Source organism: Stegodyphus dumicola, chromosome 4, assembly GCF_044657685.1.
Source record: "Stegodyphus dumicola isolate Sdum_Otavi_A_Nest chromosome 4, ASM4465768v1".
Lineage (NCBI taxonomy): Eukaryota > Metazoa > Arthropoda > Arachnida > Araneae > Eresidae > Stegodyphus > Stegodyphus dumicola.
The window spans coordinates 44,243,958-44,265,536 of record NC_140771.1 but is presented as its reverse complement, the minus strand read 5'-3'; the positions used below and the strand labels follow the sequence as shown (position 1 = coordinate 44,265,536).

At 32.4% G+C, this 21,579-nt stretch overlaps 1 protein-coding gene across 1 annotated transcript in view; it reads right to left on the bottom strand.

Annotated features, from left to right (window-relative positions):
- ena (ENAH actin regulator enabled) overlaps positions 1 to 21,543 on the bottom strand; it is a 129,034-nt gene extending 107,491 nt beyond the window's left edge. Inside the window, exon 1 of the mRNA XM_085814779.1 lies at positions 21,370 to 21,543. Coding sequence (XP_085670905.1) covers positions 21,370 to 21,374 — 5 coding nt within the window. The 5' untranslated portion in view covers positions 21,375 to 21,543. The remainder of the gene's footprint in view (positions 1 to 21,369) is intronic.
- Between the last annotated feature and the right edge of the window lie 36 nt (positions 21,544 to 21,579).

Below are 21,579 nucleotides of genomic sequence, written 5' to 3'. Positions count from 1 at the left end.
CCATTTTTAGAAAAATAATGATTCAAAAATTGCAGGCATAGACATTATTTGTAATATCATTTTAAAATATCTTTAAAAATGTTTGAATAACTTGAGATTAACATGCATTTACACTTATAAAACACTTTAGCAAGGAATTGGTTTACAATTCGATATGATCAAGATGATGACTTTTGAAGACAAATAAGACGTCAGATAAAATGAAAAGAAAGTGCCACCATCAGCCTTAAAGTACGAATACCTTGAATTCAACATGAATATAATGACTCCTCAATCCCAGGAATAAAAAATTAAACCCCAAAAAAATCTTTATATGTATTGTTTTTAAGATTTTTTTAGATGGCTTAACCATAAATTCTGTGATAAAGCAAGAGAAATCATATTTAAATATATTTATTTAAAAAAAAGTCTTTTTCAGCATATGATTCTATTAGTCAACGGGAACAGCAAATTTATTTCCTTCTTGAAATTTTGCCACATTTTTTAAACCGATTTTCATTTCTTTTTGAAAAAAATCTCATGTATACACCACATGACTTCAACAGAATATTAAACTATATGCATTTTTTCCTTGATTTCATTTAAACTTATTTCCTCGAATTTCATTAGAAATATATTTCTCATTCAATTAATTCAGTTCTCACTTTGCGAAAAGGCTGAAATACATAAAAACTCAATATCTATATTAAAAATTGAGAAATATAGAGAAACATAAAACACCAGTTAAAAAAAATTAAAAAAATTTTCTATAATTAAAATTTCAATTTCTACGCAAAAAGAAGCAATTCGCCCAGCGGGCAAGAAGGCAGATTTTTCGGTGCACAAAACTGAAAGTTTACTTTTGGTCTCGCTTAGGAAAAAGACATTGAAGGCGTAGAAACTGACTGAATTTGCTGTAGAGGTTATGCTGAGTCAATATATGAGATAATTTAATAACTTAAATGATAATTCAAAATTGGATTAAGCATAATTTAATTCGAAATAGGAAAAGAACATGCTACTTCGTTGATGTGAAGCTTAAATTCTCTAGATTGGCAACAAATCTACTATTCTGCTAAGTTTCAAATGTAAACAAATATGGCTGCTATGGTAAAAAAATCTGATGTGCACACCACATAATTTCCTTGTACGGAATATTAAATTATATGCAATTTTCCTGCATTTCATTTAAACTTATTGAATTAACAGTTAAAGATATTTGAATTAAATCTACTTCATCGACAGTATATAAACTACAATAAAATAAATGCACTCTTTAAAGTTCACTTTATTTATTTACCATAGCGACACTTTGGCGCTAGGTTCACTTAACAGCGTTACATCCCCTTCATTTTATAACTCAGAGTGCACAAAAATTATATCATATGAAAAACTACCACATGTTCTATTCAAATACTACAATAAATCTAAAACGATGTATAAAACAAATTTAAAAAATAAAAAAGAAACAGTTTTTCACAGACAATTCACAGCTGCTTACCTAATGCGCATGCGCTAAAATACATAATTCCAAATATTTTCATTAAAAAATTTAAAGATATAGAAAAACATAAAACACCAAATACAGTTAAAAGAATTTTTTTTTTTTTTTTTTTTTTTTTTTTTTTTTAATTTACAATTAAAATTAGTTTCTCTGTAAAAACAAGCAATTCAACCAGACAGCAAGAATGCAGATTTTTTGGTGCACAAAACTGAAAGTTTACTCTTGGTCTCACTCAGCAAAAAGACACATAAGGCATAGAAACTGACTTAATTTGTTATGGAGGCTATACTGAGTCAATATATGCGATAATTTAATAACTTAAATGATAATTCCAGAATGGATTAAGCGTAATTTAATTCGCAATAATAAAAGAAGACGTTAATTTGTTGTTGTGAAGCTTAGATTCTCTAGATTGGCAACAAATCCACTATTCTGCTAAGTTTCAAATGTAAACAAATGTGGCTGCTATAACAAAAAAAAATTAGGCTTAGCCGTACTTAACAACTTTTAAATTAGTGATAATTCTTCAACTATAACATGCAGGTTAACTAAAGGCATAAATACTTAAACAGAAGATAAGAACAACATAATTCAATCATTCATCAGCCCTGCAATGTTTAATTGTGGCTGAAAAGAAACCATCTTAAAATGTTACATGCCAAGTCCTGAACATAAATTTTCGAAGATTTAACAAATAAACTGCTTTCCATCATCTGAAATACTTTTAATGGAGCTTCATATTTAAAACTAAATTTACTTAAGAAAGAATCTGAAACAGACACTTAGTAGAAGCTCTTTTGAGGCGAAATATTTCTACTCACTTCAAAAAATCATCCTTGATTACGAGCAAGTAACAAATTTTTTCCCCTTTACATGGGTCGGTGCCTAGTAGGTCTATTTCTATTAATTTATTAGAGTAATAAGTAACTTTTATAATATTTACATACCTGGTCGAGCTACAATTAATATCCTAACCGACAAATGCTGGAAGACCTGACATACTCAGTGACAAATTTTCGTAGTTGTGGAAAATAAACAATTTCTCTAACTCTCTGAACTGTTTTTCTCATCTCAAGATGGCCTGAAATTGATGCACCATGTAATTCCTGCAAAATACTTAAACTTGCTGAGAAAACCAGTCTTAATTCAACATTATTCATTACTTTAAAGTAAAACAAAAGTTTGTCAATATTCTAATAATTTTCACCTCTGTTTCTAATAGTCATCACATCCTGGTGCTCAAAACAATCAAGATCTTCTGAATATGCATAAATATTTTTAAATTTCAGTATCTGTTTGTAACTCTATAATAACTGCTTCACAATAATCCAAAATCTTTTAAGTTACCACTGCACATCTGAGTTCATTCTCCTCATCATCTACTAACTTTATGTTTGATACAGTATCCCTGACAACATTTTCTTCTCCTGGAGTATATTTATTTATTTAGTTGTATTCTTGCAGTTTAGGGGGCCTATCTGATGAGTCTTGATGACTAATTCTTCCTGGAATGCAAAAGAAACACAGCAGTATGATACACTCTTAAATCTTAAAGAAAAAAAAAAAAGACGACGCACAAAGAAGGAGTTATCCAAATGGGACGAAAATCGGTAGAAGTGACGTACAAGTACAGAAAAACAAAACTGATTACAGTTTGAGAAAAATTGGATGATTTATTGAAGTGATAGAGCTTCACAAATTGAAAAAGTCAGTAACGCATCTGTCCACCTCTGGCCCTTATGCAAGCAGTTATTCGGCATGGCATCGATTGACAGAGGTTGCGGATGTCTTCCTGAGGGATATCGTGCCAAATTCTGTCCAAATGGCACGTTCGATAGTCAACATCCCAAGCCGGTTGGAGGGCCCTGCCCATAATGCTCCAAACATGCTCAATAGGAAAGAGTCCGGCGACCTTGCTGACCAAGGTAATGTTCAGCAAGCAGTAGAAACATGTGCAGTGTGGGGATGGGCATTATCTTGCTGAAATGTAAGTCTAGGGTGGCGTGACATGAAGGGCAACACAACAGGACTTAGAACTTCGTCGACGTACCACTGTTCTGTAAGGTTGCGACGGATGACAAGCAAAAAGGTCCTACTATGAAATGAAATGGCATCTCAGACCATCACTCCTGGTTGTCAGCCTGTCTGCCAGAAGAGAGTCAGGTTGGTATCACACCGCTGTCTGGGACGTCTCCAGATTCACCTTCGCTAACCATTGGTGCTCAGTTCATAGCGGGACTCATACTGAAGACTATTATAGTCGAGTCACTGACATTCCAGTGCAAATGAGCCCGACACCACTGCAAACGGGCTTGACGTTGTACAGAGGTCAATGGTAGTCGACACATGCGACGCAGTGACTTCAGCCCCCTTTCTGTGAGTCATCTATGAATGGACCAGGCGGTCACTGAAGCACTAGTTGCATGTTCAATCGATGATAATGATGCATCTGAGGCTGTGAGTGCCACTCTAACAACTGCTCGGTCTTCACGTTCTGTCATTTCTCTACGCCTACCGCTTCCTTCTTGACACTGTGTGCGGCCATGGTTCACACATTCCTGCCAACATCGTCTAATAGTGGCATCGCTCCTGCTCAAATGTTGAGCTATTCACCGATAAGACCAAATGGTTTCTTTGAGCCCAACTACATGACCTCTCTCAAATTCAGACATATGCGCATATCATTCGTACACCTGTATGCAAGGCATAGTTACTGTCTTACCAGAGTACACGGAATAAAATTCATGAAGAATTTATGACTTGGAATAGTAATTTCTCCTCTTAAATATCTTGCCAGTTGTGCAGATCAGATGTGCTGTAGCGACAACCATTCATTCATTGCCAGCTCAAATGTAAAATTTTGCATTTTCCGTCGAAGCCTGTATGCATATCAATTTGTGTCTCAATTTGCTTTATATCTTCTTGGTGCATCTTTTTTTTTTTTTTTTTGTTGTTGTTGTTGTTGTTGTCGACGAGATATTGCCTAGTTGGCGATGTTTTTGGTGATTAATTTTATCGCCAAATTTGACAAAAGTCGCCAAACTTGGCAGCATTTAAGTTCAATAAATGTATGACTGTTATTGAATAAATGTCCACATAATATAACTGTAACTCTTTACGGCCCTGATTCGCCTTCCAGTAATTTCGAGAAGTGGAAAGTTGTAGAGATTGCTAGGCGAGCAGGGGAAAACTATATTAGACCGGGGAGAGCATTAGCTTCTTAAGGTCAGTTTACATCTGTCAGAGCGGCTCGGAGCGAGTCGCTCCTAAGGATTACTTTGACAATGTAAACGCTCACTTCGACGGAGTAGAAACGTAGGGGAGATGAGTCAGCACTTCCGTTTCTACTTTGAACCTGTTGAAAAATCTCTCCGGGCAGTTACTCCGAGCAGCGTTTGCAGGGACGTCGTGGCAGTGAGTTCTATAATGCCGAGATTTAGCGATAGCTAAAACCATGGCATTTTTTAATGCATACGCATCTTATGAAGTGTTTTACTTCTATAATTATGTGAGCTTATATTCATTTTTCTACAAGCATCCCTAGATAAGGATGCAATAAATATATGATATTATAAACTATAAAAATAAAAATAGAATTATGAAAAAGATATGTAGATCTGTTTTATTGTGGACATTTAAATTTCTTGCTTTGTATAAAAACATTCTGGGCTATAATTCGTTACAATTCAGCTTGGATGTGTGAGTGCAAGTACTGAAGGTGTATTAAGGTTTATACAAATTATGCTAGATGAATTCTAATCTTCTTAAACTATCCGTTTTAGCATTTTAAAAGTAAAGTATAATCACTATATTTAACCATTATTAATTTGGTTGATATCACTTTGTGTATTGTCTAGAAACATAATTTCAGTACGATTCAAAAATAACAATTTGCGATAAATATCTTCCTGTTGGAACTATGTCATAATATATATATTCTTTTACCTGTAGTAATATATGTAATGCTCCCAAGTTTTTTGCTACTTCTTATTTATTTAAGATTTTCTGAATAATTAGGTAGATATTATACAGTTTACTTCTGCCGTGTTAATGGTAGCGTTGAATAAATATTCCATGTGTTAATTTTGCATTCTTCTCTAGAAATAACACAGTTCCAGTTAGAACTCTGCATAATTAATTCATGCAGAGAGAGCTACTCATTCTGTGGATTCTGGATGAATAAATATATTCTTTCTATTAATAAATAATAAAACACATTATTACTTTTACATTATTTTGTAAATGATTAATTAGGTGTAAATAAACAGTTGTATATAGTATAAAAAATTTGTTAATTTGAATTTCAGTAACCACAGTTAACTAAATAACTTCTCTCAAACTGAGTTTCTTTTAAATTCTTGTATCTGATATGCAATAACGTTTTTGTAACTTTGGACATTCTCGTCCGAAATTCATTTAATAGTTCATTTGATACTCCTAATTCATCGCAGCAAGCTACCCAGTCATGCACCCATTTCCTTTTCTTTTTTCTTCCCTCTCCCAAGAGCAGAAATTAATTCGTTTGAAACTGCTTCGCAGACTTCAAGCACTGCAGTCAAAGAACATCTATGTATGTATGTTCAATGCATATTGTTTCCTGCAGCTGCGACGTCGGTATCCATTTCGTAAACAAATGGAGGCGAGTTGTCAATCCACTCTGATTGGTGTAAACAATCTATCAGAGTACAGGTCCGTTCACTCGGTTCGAAACTCCCGGATGAGCGGCTCGCTACGAGCTGCTTTGACAGATGTAAACTGGCCTTTAGTTGTTTAGTTCAGCATGAGTTCGGAATATCTAGGTATCTCCGTGTTACTTTCTTTCTTTAAATGTGCTTTGCATTGTGTTTAACGTTCTTAGTAGTTTGAAGTGTAACTACTGATTTTACTCTGTGAAGAGTTGTACGAGTATTGTTGTGGGAAGTTCCAAAACACTGAAGTGTGTCTTTTGGTAAAGTAAATTTTTATCAAGCTATTATCAGTTCTGTATGCATTCAATCTATTACCAATCCGTACGTAAGCAACAATTTTTGGAGTCAGGAGTGAGGTTGAATGCTGGTGACAAAAGCGATGCATGGGCAACTAAGGCAGCTGGTGAATGCCTTTGCTGCATTCCAAGAAAAGATGAAAGAAGCCTTCAACTCTGTTAGAGAAGATATAAAAGTGAGACAAGAAGAGATGGAAGGGACCATCAAATCAGTTCAAGAATCAATACTGTAGCAAGTCAAGAGAAAATGAAAAGAGAAATTACTGATATAATAGAAGACAAATTCGAATCAATGGAAGGCAGAATAGACACGGTTGAATATAAAGTTCGAGAAACTGAAGAAAGAGTTTCTTCTGCCGAACAGAAAAAAAAAAAAAAAAACCTGCCACCTCTATCAATCGATGGCATGTCGAATAACTGCTTGCATAAGGGCAAGAGGTGGACACACGCATTACTGACTTTTTCACTTTGTGATATTTACGTGTAATTTTGCAAAATTTCTGAAATGCCAAAAGACCTGCTAAGGTTTCACCTTCTATAGTGGCATAATTCCTTTGAGTTGGATTAAGTGTCTTACTAAAATATGCAACTGACTGTCTTCCTTGCATAAGCACAGCTCCTACCACAAAATCCCATGCATCTGCTGAGATTTCTCACTTTTTATAGTTGTAAAGTAATTTTAAGACTGCGGTTTGAATTACAGCTGCTTTCAGTCTTTCAAAAGGTATGTTTGCTTCAGCCGACTAGGTAACCCTGGCTTTCTTTCTCCTTTTGAAGGTTAATAACTGCTCTGGTATGTGGCCAAAATCTTTCATAAAAGTCCTGCAATAGGAACACACACGCCAAAATAAGGATGACTTCTTTTCTGTATTAGGTGGAGGGTAATTTTTTATTGCTATAATTTTAGAATCTTCTGTCTCTATTGAGATATCTTATAACCTAAGTAATGAAGTTCTTAGGCAGCAAATTTGCACTTGGCCACATTTATTTTTAAAGCTGCTTCTTAAAAGTGAAAATACTTTGTATAAATCTTGAATATGTTCATCTATTGTCTTACTAGTAACAATAACATCGTCTAAATAAACAAATGTGCTTTTTCCAAGGACGAGTCTTAAGATGATATAATACAGCCCCTTGAAAAACGGTGGGTATTCTGTGCAAGCCCAACGGCATTCTAAAGAAGGCCCAAAATGCCTCATTTGGTAATAAATGGGATTTTTTGGAACACATCCTCTGGTTTTACACACATATTAAGTATCTAGAGGTGACATCTAGGGCTGTCATGCGTTTTGTGGATTTAATTTTTTGAATATTTTCCTCTATAATTGGCAATGCATAAACTGGTATTTTGTTATATTATTTAACTTTCTATTATCAACTACAAAATACCATGCTTTGAAATGCAGGCAGATTATTTTTCTTCCTGCACAGTATTACTGAACTACTACAATAAGGGCTACTTATAGGAACTGCAATTTTATTTTTTAACATTTCTTTGATATATTTGCAATTATTTCTTTTTTAACTTCATTATAGCAGTAGGGCTTTGCTTAGCAGGGGGGAGAAATTTACTGTGTCGACACTGTGGTTTATAACTTGCGTTAACCCAGCAGTTTCGTCAAAGAAATCTGAAAATTCTTCTTCCCAACTGTTTCAACTTTAACTCTTTAAAATTAGGGCCTGAGGCTTCATTTCTCTTTATTCCAATTTATTCATATCCAGCTGCAGAGTAGCTCCATGAAAATTAATTTTTTCTCTCACTGCCTACTAGATTTAAAGTAATAATCTAAAATCTGGAATCACTGAAATGCTAAGAATTCCAGACCTCAGGCTATGTACTGCATAATAAATCTATATGCTGCATCCATAAAAATCCTCACTCAGCTTTTATTTTGGCAATCCTTGATTGTAGACATATACTTCCAATTACAAAAATGTGCAAATGCTCATGCTTTGGCATCAAGTTTTTTTAGGAAAAAAATATAAAATAAAATGCAAAAAGTTTGACTTTTAAATAACAAAAATTAACCATGATTTTTAATTTCACAATATGACATTCTTGACATCATTTTCATTTAGGGTCAGTCAACAATTAAAATAGAATAATTCAAACTTGATGTGTTCTCCCTTGCATGTCATTCAACATTATTTTGTAATTTACTTGTTCAATATTTATCATCTTGTAGCAACTACTATAAAAGAATTTTCACGCATGTAATTTTCAAAGTCTAAAAATATGCTATGAATATCCTCATGAAGTTTTATAGCTTTAGAATATTATTCTGATAAACAAAAAATTCATTTAACTTCATTTTTAAGTGCTGTGAAGAGCATTTAAAAATGTGAGCAAATTGGATATGTGCTAATGCTGAAACCTGCCAGTGTTTTCTAGAACATAAATTCTACAAGATTATGCAAATAAAATCCCAAAATTTTGAAAAAAAAAATATACTAATTAATAGTTTTCACAATAATAATAATAATCTGTATAAAATTCCTCAACCCTTAATATCTTAACCAATTTTTTTAAATTGATATTTTATTTATACTACTGATTACTTTTAGTTATGTACAAATGAAAATATTTCACTCTTCAATTTGCATATGGCTCCTAAAAATGTTCTAATTTTATATCTAATATCTAGAAAATAGATGATTCAAATTTTTTTAGTTTTACTTTTCTTAATATAAGATACAGGGACTAGAAGAAGGTATAAAAAGTTAGATTTTGTAATCTTCATAAAACTGATTTTTTTAAAATTAAAAATGTCAAGAATCTTTGCATCATTTAAAACACTTTTGTAAGTGCATATGAATATGATCAACGGTGGTGAAAATAAAGCCTGGGTAAGAATTTTTGTTGACATGACATATATTAACAATCTTACATACAAAATAAATATATTGCTCTCACAATACTTGACCAGACAGCTACACTTAATAAAACATTTCCATTGCTAATAAAAGGATATACGGAATATAAGAAAAGCTGCTTTGTTTTGAAATCTATGGTAGGTTTAAATAGCTAAATAAATAATGCAAGTAATAAAATAAAAAAATAAAAATAAAAAATAAAGTAAATAAATGCAGCATTAGAATGAAGCTGAATGCAATATCCTTAATGGCATTATACAGCATAAAATAAGCTTTTTTTAAAAAAAAAAATAAATAAAATAACAGGATTCTTACCAAAAAACTGAAAAAATTCTTTAAAAAATTTTAATGAAATTAATAGCCATTATATTCTTTTTATGTTATCGTAAAAATAAAAGTAGTTCTTTTAAACAAGTTGTTGACCGAGTTTATTTTAGTCACAATGCATACCTGAAAGCACAAGAATAAAGAAAATATATTTTTTGGCAATCTGCAAGTGCCTTTGGCATGAAAACTAAATGGACCTTGAAAGCATTCTTAAAAGCTTACTACAAGATTTGTTACAATATATTAGAAGATAAAAAAAAAATGGTGTATACACAATTAAGTCATTTAGAAGAAATCTGGCACAGTAATTAGATAAGGAATTTCATATTTAAAACTGGGCTACAGATTACTATTTCTTTTCTCTTCCACAAATTTTTATATATGTTCTAACATGGAAAGCTATAGTTTATATGGTATTTTCTCCCTCTTTTCTACGTGCTTTCATGGGGTTACTGGAAAACATGGTGCGTAATCAAGATGTCCAGGCTTCAAATCCCAGCAAGGGCATTGCATATTTTTCCCATCTCCTGCATCAGTAAATCTAATGATTCTACCAGTTCCTTTTTTCATTTACCAACTATTATTCTAGTACTTTAATATTCGAGATTATCACTATTCATTCACATTAAAATGATACACAATTTTTTTTAACGTGTATCAAAAATCAGAGTTGGGAAATGCGCTGATCAATTATGATTTTTTTAATTAATAATATAATTTTACTAACACTATATATTCATAAAAAGTTATATGCTTGAGTTTATTTTAGCTTACTGTTCAGATATCACTTTTCTTCTAATAATGACTTCTGAATGACAAGATAAATAATAAATCAAATTATTTTAAGTTATTGTTCAAATCCATGAGAATAAATACAGTCTTAGCTTTCAAATGAATCTTTTTTTAAACCTTACATAATAAATGAGTAAGAATTCTTTATCTATTATTCTTTACATAAAAAGCTTAGTTGAAACTTGATTCAAACTGGCAGTATAAGTACGAATACATAGATGTACAAAATAAAGCACTTTATGTGCACAAAACTGATTGTTGCTTAAAAAGTAAATCATAGGTTCGAAAATCTGAGCCGACACTTTTTTAAAAACACCAACATTTATTTTCACGCCATTTCTAATTCTACAAAATCTTAAATGCAACTAACTATCAAACAGAAAAGCAGACGTAGACGTAATGATGCATCTGGCCACATGATCTTCATGAGAGATGAATTCTTTAGGGTTGCCACAGAAAGGCAGTGTGTTGCCGGATGGCTACACACTCAAAACATAAAACTTACATCAATATAAATGAGATTCATATAACAAAGAAAATTACTTAATACTTAAATCATATTACTTGAAAACAAAATTAATACTGATGAATAATACAACAATAATAGCACAACAAAATAAATCATAATAACTCAAAGACATGAATTACATTATTCGTGATTTTACAACTCTACCACTACTGGTGGTGAAAGGAACTTGCTCATTTTGAGTATTATCTATTATATTATCCAGTTTCAAGCTAAACAATCTCTGTATTGGTCTCAAGAACTCTGAATTATTGCTTTTTACAAGAGCAACTCTTATGTTGCCATCTCGACCAGGGATCACCCGAATAACGCGTGCTAAATTCCAATATGCGCGGTTTTTATTTTGATCCTCCAGCAAGACAATTTCTCCTACAGAAAGAAGTTTAGTTTTGTAATTTCTGGTAGACTGCTGTCTTAACTGCCCTAGATACTCAGAGCGAAATCTCACTCTTAACAATTCTCTCATTCTCTGAAGATACTTCGCTCTTCTACTCAATTATTCTTTATCAACATTGTCAATATGAGGTACACCCGACTGTGGAGTTTCATGCAGACATTTTTCAGGAGTTAAAGGCAAGGGATCTTCAATATCGTCAGACACGTATGTAAGTGGTCTTGAGTTGACAATTCTTTCACAATTGCACAAGACGGTGAGTAACTCTTCATAACTAAGAGAAGCACGACCTAAAATTTTCCTTAATATTTGTTTTACAATTTGTATTAAATGCTCCCACCATCCACCCCACCAAGCAGCGGATGGAGGATTAAATTTCCATTGTATTCTCTTTTCAGCAGCCTTAGAGCAGAGGCAGTCCCAGTCAATGGTTTGCAGAACTCTCTCTGCACCCACAAAATTTCTCCCATTATCGGAATATATGGTGGTAGGGCGTCCATGACGTGCGATAAAACACCTTAAAGCTTGAAAAAATGATTCAGTTGTTAATGAGGTAACCAGTTCCATATGGATAGCATGATAAACTGCACATGTGAAGAGCACAATATATGATTTTTGTCCATCCTTTAAATGCAAGGGTCCGGCAAGATCACACCTTACGATTTCAAAAATGGCTGAATCACAAACCCTATCATTTGGTAAAACGCCTGGGACTGTCTCTATTCTTTCAGCCTTAAATCTCTGACATGTTACACATTTTCTTATACAGTTCCTTATAGTTTTACGTGATTTTAAGATCCAATATCTTTCTCTTAAATGCGACATCAATAATGTAGTACCTGCATGCAACAAATCTTTGTGGGCACTTAATATCAATAATTTGACTACTGGATGTTCAGAAGGTAATATGATGGGGAAGTTAAAGCTGTTAGAGTCGTCACAATAAGCAACACTAGACTTAGCTCTTATTAGACCCTGACTATCAACAAATGGTCTGAGTCGTCTTAGCTTATCATCTGTTTCACCATTAAACGACTCTTTTTGTATTAATAGCATTAAAGCAATTTCTCCCCTTTCTATTTCAGATACAGTCAAATCCTTAGAATGGTTGTTATTATTATTCTTACATACATTATTATAAAATCTGAATATCCATGATAACATTCTTACAATTTTCTTAAATGATGAGAAATACTTATTATAGTACCATCCAATACAATTATTATTCTTTACCAACGTAACAATAACTGTCTTACGTATTTCTGAATTAACTAAATCCTCATCTGGTTCATCATTAGATTAAGGCCAATTTGCCTTATCTTCCCGTAACCAATCAGGTCCCTCCCACCATTTCCGTTCTATTAATTGATCTGCATAACAACCTCTAGAAAGTAGGTCAGCAGGATTGAGACTACCAGGGACATTTTGGCACACAGTGGCGGAGGTCAAGACCTGATTTCCTGTACACAATTAAAAACGAATGCTCCCCAACGTTGATTTCGCCGTATCCAACTTAAAGCCGTCGAGGAGTCAGTCCAACAATGAATACGAACTTTATGTAGGCCAATATCATTAATAACTGAAGACAATAACCTAGAACCAATATTACAAGCAAGAAGTTCTAATCGAGGAATCGTAATAGGTTTTAAAGACGCTACTCTCGATCTTGCGTTTACCAAACTAACTTTTACCTTTTTGCCACTCTGTACTCTTAAAAAGATGCATGCACCATACGCACTTTTACTATTGTCACAAAAGAGATGTATACTTACAGCTTCATTAATAGATCTGAGACCTATCCATCTAGGTATTTGGATACTGGATAGCAAGTACAACTTTTTAAGCCAAAACCTAAACTTTTTGGTTAATTCATCGGGAAGAATATCGTCCCATTTAAGCCTTAAATTCCAAGTTTCCTATAAAATTAGTTTTGGAATCAACATTACAGGAGCCGTATGCCCTATAACGTCAAACACCTGATGAGCTACTGCTAAAACTAGTCTTTTAGTAACTGGGTCATCCAATTTTATATCTTAACTTAATAACTCAGGATAAGGTATCTGTAACTGTATGCCATACAAGGATCAAAACAGACACATCTCCTTCCGTGGAGGAATCTTCCTCTGGCACAACACTTCTTATATTGGATTTCCAGAATCTTAAATTAAAATGACCCGAAGCCATAATTATTTGTGATTCATTTACAAACTTTCTCATTTCTATTTCTGAATCCATACTAGCCACACAGTTATTTATGTAAAAGGATGTTTTCAATATCTCCACTGTATGACTTAAGCTTTCTGAACTACACTCAAATGATATTGTATTGTAGCGGCCAATAAATACGGACTACACGTAATACCAAAAACTACCCTTCTATGCCGATACAGTTCTACTTGTTTTTGATTATCCCTACTGAGCCACATAAATCTCAAAAAGTCTCGATCTTTTTCCCTTATAGATATTTGCAAGAACGCTTTTTCTATATCTGAAGTGACACCAACGTAATACTTGCGAAACCGATTAAGAATCGAAGGTATAATTTCAATTAAATTTGGTCCAGTAGACAAACAATTGTTCAATGATGGGTAACCCGGCGAATGAGAACTTGCATTAAACACTGGTCTTATACTCGTGCTACTATTTTCTTTAACAACCGCTCTATGAGGTAAATAATGTACACCCTTATATTTATTCTTATCCGGTACTTTTTCAATTATCCCGAGTGCTAACCAGTTCTGAAAAACGTCTCCGTAAGCGTCAAAATTTCCCGTAGTCATTAATTTTCTTTTAGTACTTACAAGACATTTTTCTGCTATCACTTTGTTTTCGGGCTATCCGACACCCAAGGTAATGCTACTTCATACCTTCCCTCTGAATTTACCGTAAGAGTCTCTTCAAAATATTTTTGCGTATCCTCCTGTAACTGAGTTTTGGTTTTACTTACGGAAGGTTCACTAATACCCGAAACATCTAACTTCCAGAGATCACTAATTCATTGACCCTTCACTAACAGAGAAGAAATTAGGAGGGATGCAGTATTTATCGTAGTTGGCTCAGTGCCAGTAAATTTACCCATAACAGTCCAGCCTAACTGCGTATGCACTGCACTGACGCCGCACGTAAGGGGAACAATTTTTCCAGTTAGCAACTTACCAGCAAAATCCGCACCAATTAGTAATTTTATCTCTTTATCTACCTTACATGTATCATTTTCTAAATCACTTAATTTGATACCATGTGACTTAAGTTCGCGTAACCATGAACCAGATGGGAGTTGCTTTGTTTTGACCAAGTACCTCTAATTTACACTTATATTTACTATATATATTGCTTACTTCAATAACATAGTTTTTATATACATTTTCTGAAGTCTCAACTCCATCAAAAAGAAATTGCTTAATTTTTGATTCACCAATACACTTACAATTTAACCTTTGAGCAACATCATTACATAAATATGATTTCATAGAACCACTATCATAAACTGCTCGTACAAACATTTCTTTAGAACCATTTTGAATTTTTACAATTAAAGTTTAAAGATATACATCTGATACCTTAACATAACTATTAAGAATGCCTGTTTTGTTTTCGTCATTCCCTAACATTGTGACACTTTTTGTTTTGTTAGAAGGTAAATCAGGGCACATAATCACAAAATGTCGATTTTTACATAAGGTACACCTATGTTTAGTTGTGCACTGATTTGCTCTATGGTTTTTCATCCTGGCAGGCTCGCCAAATTTGTTGCTTAATAAGTAAATCATAGGTTCGAAAATCTGAGCCGACACTTTTTAAAAACACCAACATTTATTTTCACGCCATTTCTAATTCTACAAAATCTTAAATGCAACTAACTATCAAACAGAAAAGCAGACGTAGACATAATGATGCATCTGGCCACGTGATCTTCGTGACAGACGAATTCTTTAGGGTTGCCACAGAAAGGCAGTGTGTCGCCACACTGATAATCAAATTTAATATAACGAAAATAGGTAAAAAAATTCTTTAAAAGAAATCAAGCCAGCTAAATTGATCAACATGTATGTATTTCTTCCGAATTTAAAATTGAATGATATAATGATACACTATTGTGAAATTTGTTTAGCATTTAGCTACATTTATAAACCCTTTTCTATTAAGAAAGATTAGTCAAATAAAGTTAAATTTTCATGTTAATGGGACATAAATTATAACTAAATATTATTTACAAGACCAATTTTCATTTTACTGTTATTTTTTGTGATTAATATGTTTAAATAAAATATTTATAAAAAGAAAGGGAAAAAATCTGAAAAGTTTCAGATTTTAAATAACGTCCAAATGGGCATTTTTTAAACATTTTGTGTGTCACCTTTATTTATTAAATATCATGTTCTTTGCACTTAAGCCATACAATTCAGTTCAAGAGCAATATCACAAAATAATTTTTAAATGAACATATCTTTAGAATTTCTGATGCACAGTCTTGTGTGCTGGAGATAAAAATATATTTTCGGTAAATATTTCATTGTATATCTAAAAAACGAAATTTTTCATACAAAAATGTACATGAACCTACACAAGATTCAAAAGAGTAATATAAAATAGAATTTTTTCTTTATTAAAGATCAGGCGATCAATGCTCAGGAGCTGAGATTCAACCTATTGAATAGTCATAACGATTCTTTTGAGTTTTTATACAACGTCCACAAACTTAAAGACATGCGTAAATATGAATTACAGTCAAAAGTCATTAATCCAGACTCGTCGGGACTTTGGCGATTCTGGATTATAGATCATCAGTTTAAATCTCGTAAGATGGCATGCAGAAATTCTAAAATTAAAAACATGAAACCGTAATTTATGAAATAAAGAACAATTATGATCTAAAGGGTATCAAAATTTACAAAAAATAAGCTTAATATTTATTTGTTTACTTTATTAAACATTTCTTTCAATGCAAGTTATTTAAGTTGCTTTGTTTTATGTGATAATACTTTCTCTTTAATTCTATAAACAGACATAATTTCTTGTTCAGTTACAAAGTTCCGCTGTTCAAGTCCCGCAATTGCTGTGCCAAGAATACCGACTAACTTGTAGTTCACTAACCTCTCTGTCACCTTCTTCATGTCTTTATCCATTTTTTGCAGCAATTCCACTTTTTGTTTGATGGACATCGAAACATACTTTCGTTTTGTAGATCCTTTGGGAGCTCCCGCATCGGAAATTCTATTTGACATAATCGAAAGTTCAAGTTTACTTTTATAACATTGCTCTTACAGTCTGCAAAAAATAATAAGCTGCATCCAATTCGAAGATTAAGGAACAATGCAATCATCAACATTAACTGAAATAGATAATTTTAGCTTATACCATCCGTTATACATTAAACGCGCACACGAAAATGCATTCTGCACTTGCGCACACGCATCTGCGCAGTCGTAAAGGTCTTACGTGCACGCGTAAACTCCTATGCGCATGTGTCAACGCGGCGCATGCGCAGAAAGTTTTTAGCTTTGAGGTCAGGATTATAGATCATTCCGGATTATGGGTGTCTGAATTAACGACTTTTGACTGTATTAACACACTGTAAAGATTTTAAAAATGTCCTAACAGATGGTGATTTCTCTGATCTTAACACTTTAGAGCTGGCAAAGGAAATAGACCTTGTTTCTTCACTTTTAAAAGAGCAAGAAGGTCCAGCTGACATTCTTAAATTCATTACCTCCCTTAACAATGAGCCAAATTTAAGCAATGCTTTAAGAATTTTGATGAACGCAGAGTCATAGCTAGGGTTTTTAGCGCCCAGGGGCAACTGAAGATTCCTTGCCCCCTACTGCTTGCCAAGGATGGAAAACGTTTAATTCTAAAATGTCGTAACATCGATTTGGCGCCCCTTGGATTCTGCGCCCGGGGACAGATTTTCCCCCTTGCCCCCCTCTAGCTACGCCCCTGGATGAACCTGCCCATGACTGTTGCAACTGGTGAAAGTTCTTTTTCTAAACTAAAAATAATAAAAAACTACTTAACCAAGCCTACTCAAAATCATCTGAATGGATTAGCAATACTGGCCATTGGACATGAGTTGTAATTTTGCAGAAAAAAGGTTCGAAAGATTATTTTGATTTAGGTTTCAATTCTATATATTGTACTAATATTCTTCATTCTCTGTGGTTTTAAAATTATTGTTTGTACTAGTTTTAGATCCAAAGTTTGTATGTTTTTAACAAAAAAAAATTTGCAAATACTGTACGAGTGTTATTGTCTTAATTCAATTAAATTAGGCCGTATTTTTCTCACTACAATTTTTTTCATAAGTCTGTTTTCTTTTAATTTTAAAGCTTGTGGGGGTGGCATTTTTCAGGTTTGCCTACGGCAGCAATAATGCTAGCTACGGCAGGCCCTGCCTTCATTTAAATTATTCTTGCTAATTTCTGTTCAGCAACGCAGCTCAAATTCAGAGATCAAATATCAGTAGAAGAAAGTATTCACTTGTCTCTGCAGATCCATAATATTCACAATGGTTGAATCAAGCACTATAGAATTAACGAACTATTATAATGTATACTAAAGAATAATGAAGGAACTGTTCTTAAGTATTCTTCATTATAATAGTTAAGACTGGCCACTTGTGCAGCCAGTTACATAAATAGTTATTATAAAATAAAAGTAATTTTGTGGATTCAACTGGTAATTAATAATAACTGAGAACATTGTTTATTGCTTTTAAACCACTTGTTTGTTAATCAGTAACAGAATGATTAAATTTGGAATAAAAATATTTTATGTTTTTCCAAATGGCAATATGCTGGTGCATGGAAGACAAAAATATTTATATCAGACATTTTATTATTATTAAAATATTTATATTAGACATTTATATCAGACAAAATATTTATATCATATATTAATATCAGTGACAACACATTTCTGTTAAACTGCTGAGTTTTCTGATTAAATGCAAAACATATATATCTTGCATTTTGCCGATTGGCAATACATTTCTTTTAAATCACTGAGTTTTCTGATTACACTTAAAATGAATATTTTATACTTTGCGGCGTGGCTTTTAATCAATTTTGTTAATCAGTATGACATTAAATTTGCACAATATATGCAATAAATACAAAATAAATTAAAAAAGCGGGCTTTCAGGGGCAACTTCTGTAAAGAACTGCATATGTTTAAATTTTGGGGCTCTACATGATCACCAATTTTTCTAAGACTACATCTGAAAGAGATGATATAAATTCAGATATATTAAAAATTGTAATGAAAACCTGGAAGTCTCCCAGTTTTATAAGGAGGGTTGACAGCTGTTATATGTAAACAGATGAATAAATATATAAGAGCACATCTGCACTTTTTTTAAATCTAGCACTTATATCCATTCTGCACGACATTTTTCAATATGTTTAAAGGAAATTATATATAAAAATTAAAAGAAAATCATGCACATTCTATGATGTAATATTTAATAAATAGTGGTTAGAGTAGAGAGAAGGGTATCTCTTGTATTATCGCAATGTTTTTGTTTCATTTATGATAGCCTGAGTAGTTGAATGTTATGGAAACCCTATTATGACGTAATTGGTTGCATAATTGCAGTAAATTTGTAAGAACTTGTGGTGTGTATGTTGGTTAGAAAATATATTGCTTGTTTTGTGGTTTAGAAGGTAAAATGGCTGAATGTGGTAAGATTAATTTGAAGCTTCAGTATAATTTGGAAAGAATGCGAAAAAGAGCATTACTTGATTGGTGCATAAACGAAGGTTTACTTAGTAGCCATTATTAGATGTCTGTTTGTAGAAAGGAAATGTGTATGGTCGAACGTTGCTATGGAGGATATTTTTTACTCTTATTTTGTGAATTTATGTGTCGACGCCAGTACAAGTTCTAGTTCAGATAATTTTAGGAAGTTTTTGGATGTTGTTAAGGAATTTTGTTTGACTGAAGACGTGTTAATTCGTTAATAAGGTACGTGGATATTTCCTTTGTGTAGTGCAAAGATGAATTTCCTTTTTTATGTTATTTCATTGTTTGATTTAAAATGTAGTTAACTGATTTTTTTATGGCCTTTTAAGTGACTATAGGTCAATGTGTACATAGATAAAGATAGTGCACAATGGCAAGTTTGTGCAATTTTCTGATGTTTTTTTAAGTGAAAATAGGTTGATGTGTACATGGATTTTTTTGGCGCAAAAATCGCCGCTACACAAGCCAAAATAACAAGTCGAAGACTTGTACAAACTCGGCATCTATGTACCACCAAAAATTGCCAATTTTTACCAAGGGGTACCCGTAAGTATATTTTTACCATAAACAGTACTTCCTTATAGCTGCGTCCCCAAAATGTAATTGCTAATCAACTGAGGTATAACATGTAGCAATGTATAAGAACATATGATGAGATAGCTTAGTTGATTAGTGATTCAAATTTGGGGGCCACTATAAGATGGAAGTACCTAATAAACAATAAAAATCTGTAACATAGTTTGTCATTATATGCACATTCTAAGATATATAATTTAACAGGATTTTTCTCAAAGCTATTGTTTTTCAAATTCATCATTTTAGTATACAGGTGCCAAGCCTATAGTCTCTTTTGTTAAAAGCAATATAATCTAAGTACAAAATATTTGTTGTTAATGATACTGAGCATCACTGAAAAACAAAAATGTCTTCTTTGACAATTTATATATATATTTAGATCTTTCCTCCCAGTAACAAAAAATTAGATAACACGAGCCTTAACAATTTTATCAATATGTTATGAACAGCAATTTTTAAATGAATTATTTTTCATGTAAGAGTAATTATGACATTTATAAATATTAAATATTTTTAAGGAAAAGTTGATGCAGCCAATAACTTTTAATTTTCAAAATAGTTGAAATATAATTTAATAAGATGAAAGTTTCCCAAGAAATATGCATAAAAGATAAAATTATTTCTAAATAAATTTAATAACTGAATATCTCCACAAGAAAGAAAGAATATTTTTGCAAAATTATAATCTTTGTTTATAAATATACTGTCGTCTTTTTGCATAATAACACATAAACAACAATGTAACTAATTATGTAATTAACTGAGAATTTTAAATAAAGATTTAAAAAATGGTATATTATTTTGAGTGCTGATAAAATTTATTATGTACACTCTTCAAAAAGCAAAATTTAATATTTTCTATAAAATAGTATTACAAAATTGTATTAAGAATTTGTTAAATAAAACATGTAAAATTAGTATTGAATCAATGTTAATTATTATCTTAACAGTAATTTTTATAAAGGATATATATTTGCAAACTGATACATGAAAGAACTATTATAAAGCAAATAACACAGAACATAACAAGATTTAAAAAAAAATCAGATTTACAATGTTAAATGTAACTGTTCAAAATTTCCCTAGTTAAAAATCTGTTCTACATTACGGCTCTGTTAAAATGAGGAAAGTGAAAAGATAAACGATATAAATTTAAATAAATAAATGTAATCAACATTTAAAAATAAACAAATGCCTATTTTAAATCTTCATTATTAGAAAAATGTCCTACTAAATTCCTAATAAACGAAGAAAACGATGTATATTTTCCCGTAATTCTTTTAAGCATCTGTAGCAAGCAGCCGCTGACTCACTTTCTATTTCAGATTAGTGAATCGGTTTTCTCTTGTCGTTATGACTGTGTCTCGGTAAGGCAATAACTTCAGTGTAACATAAACATCCATTTAAAAACATTCCCGTAAACAGATTTTTGGAAGTTTTAATTCATTACAGCTACAAACACTGGCGGTTAACCTCTACGTCCGCTGCAAAATATGGCATACTATAATCTCAAATAATTTAGAAAACTAATTAAAAATATCATCATTTACATGATATGCTCCATTTGAGCCGGAAATATGATAGATAAAACGACCCAGCCCTAACGGATACATACAGTAATAGAAATCAGGATCACAACAACATATTGAAATCAAAAAGAAAACACTACTTACGTCATCGTGATTCTGTTTTCTGTATTCAGTGTAGAGCATATGGGATAATATCAAACAGAGCAGAACCTTTCCTGTCTATAATTCGCTATAAGCTCTCAAGATCAGAAAATCCTCATCTTTTTCACCTCAAATCTCATCGCTTTTCATTCATCTACAGACGCTTTCACAACACGAGAGGGCGCTTCGGTGTACCGGAAATTCAGGTGGAAG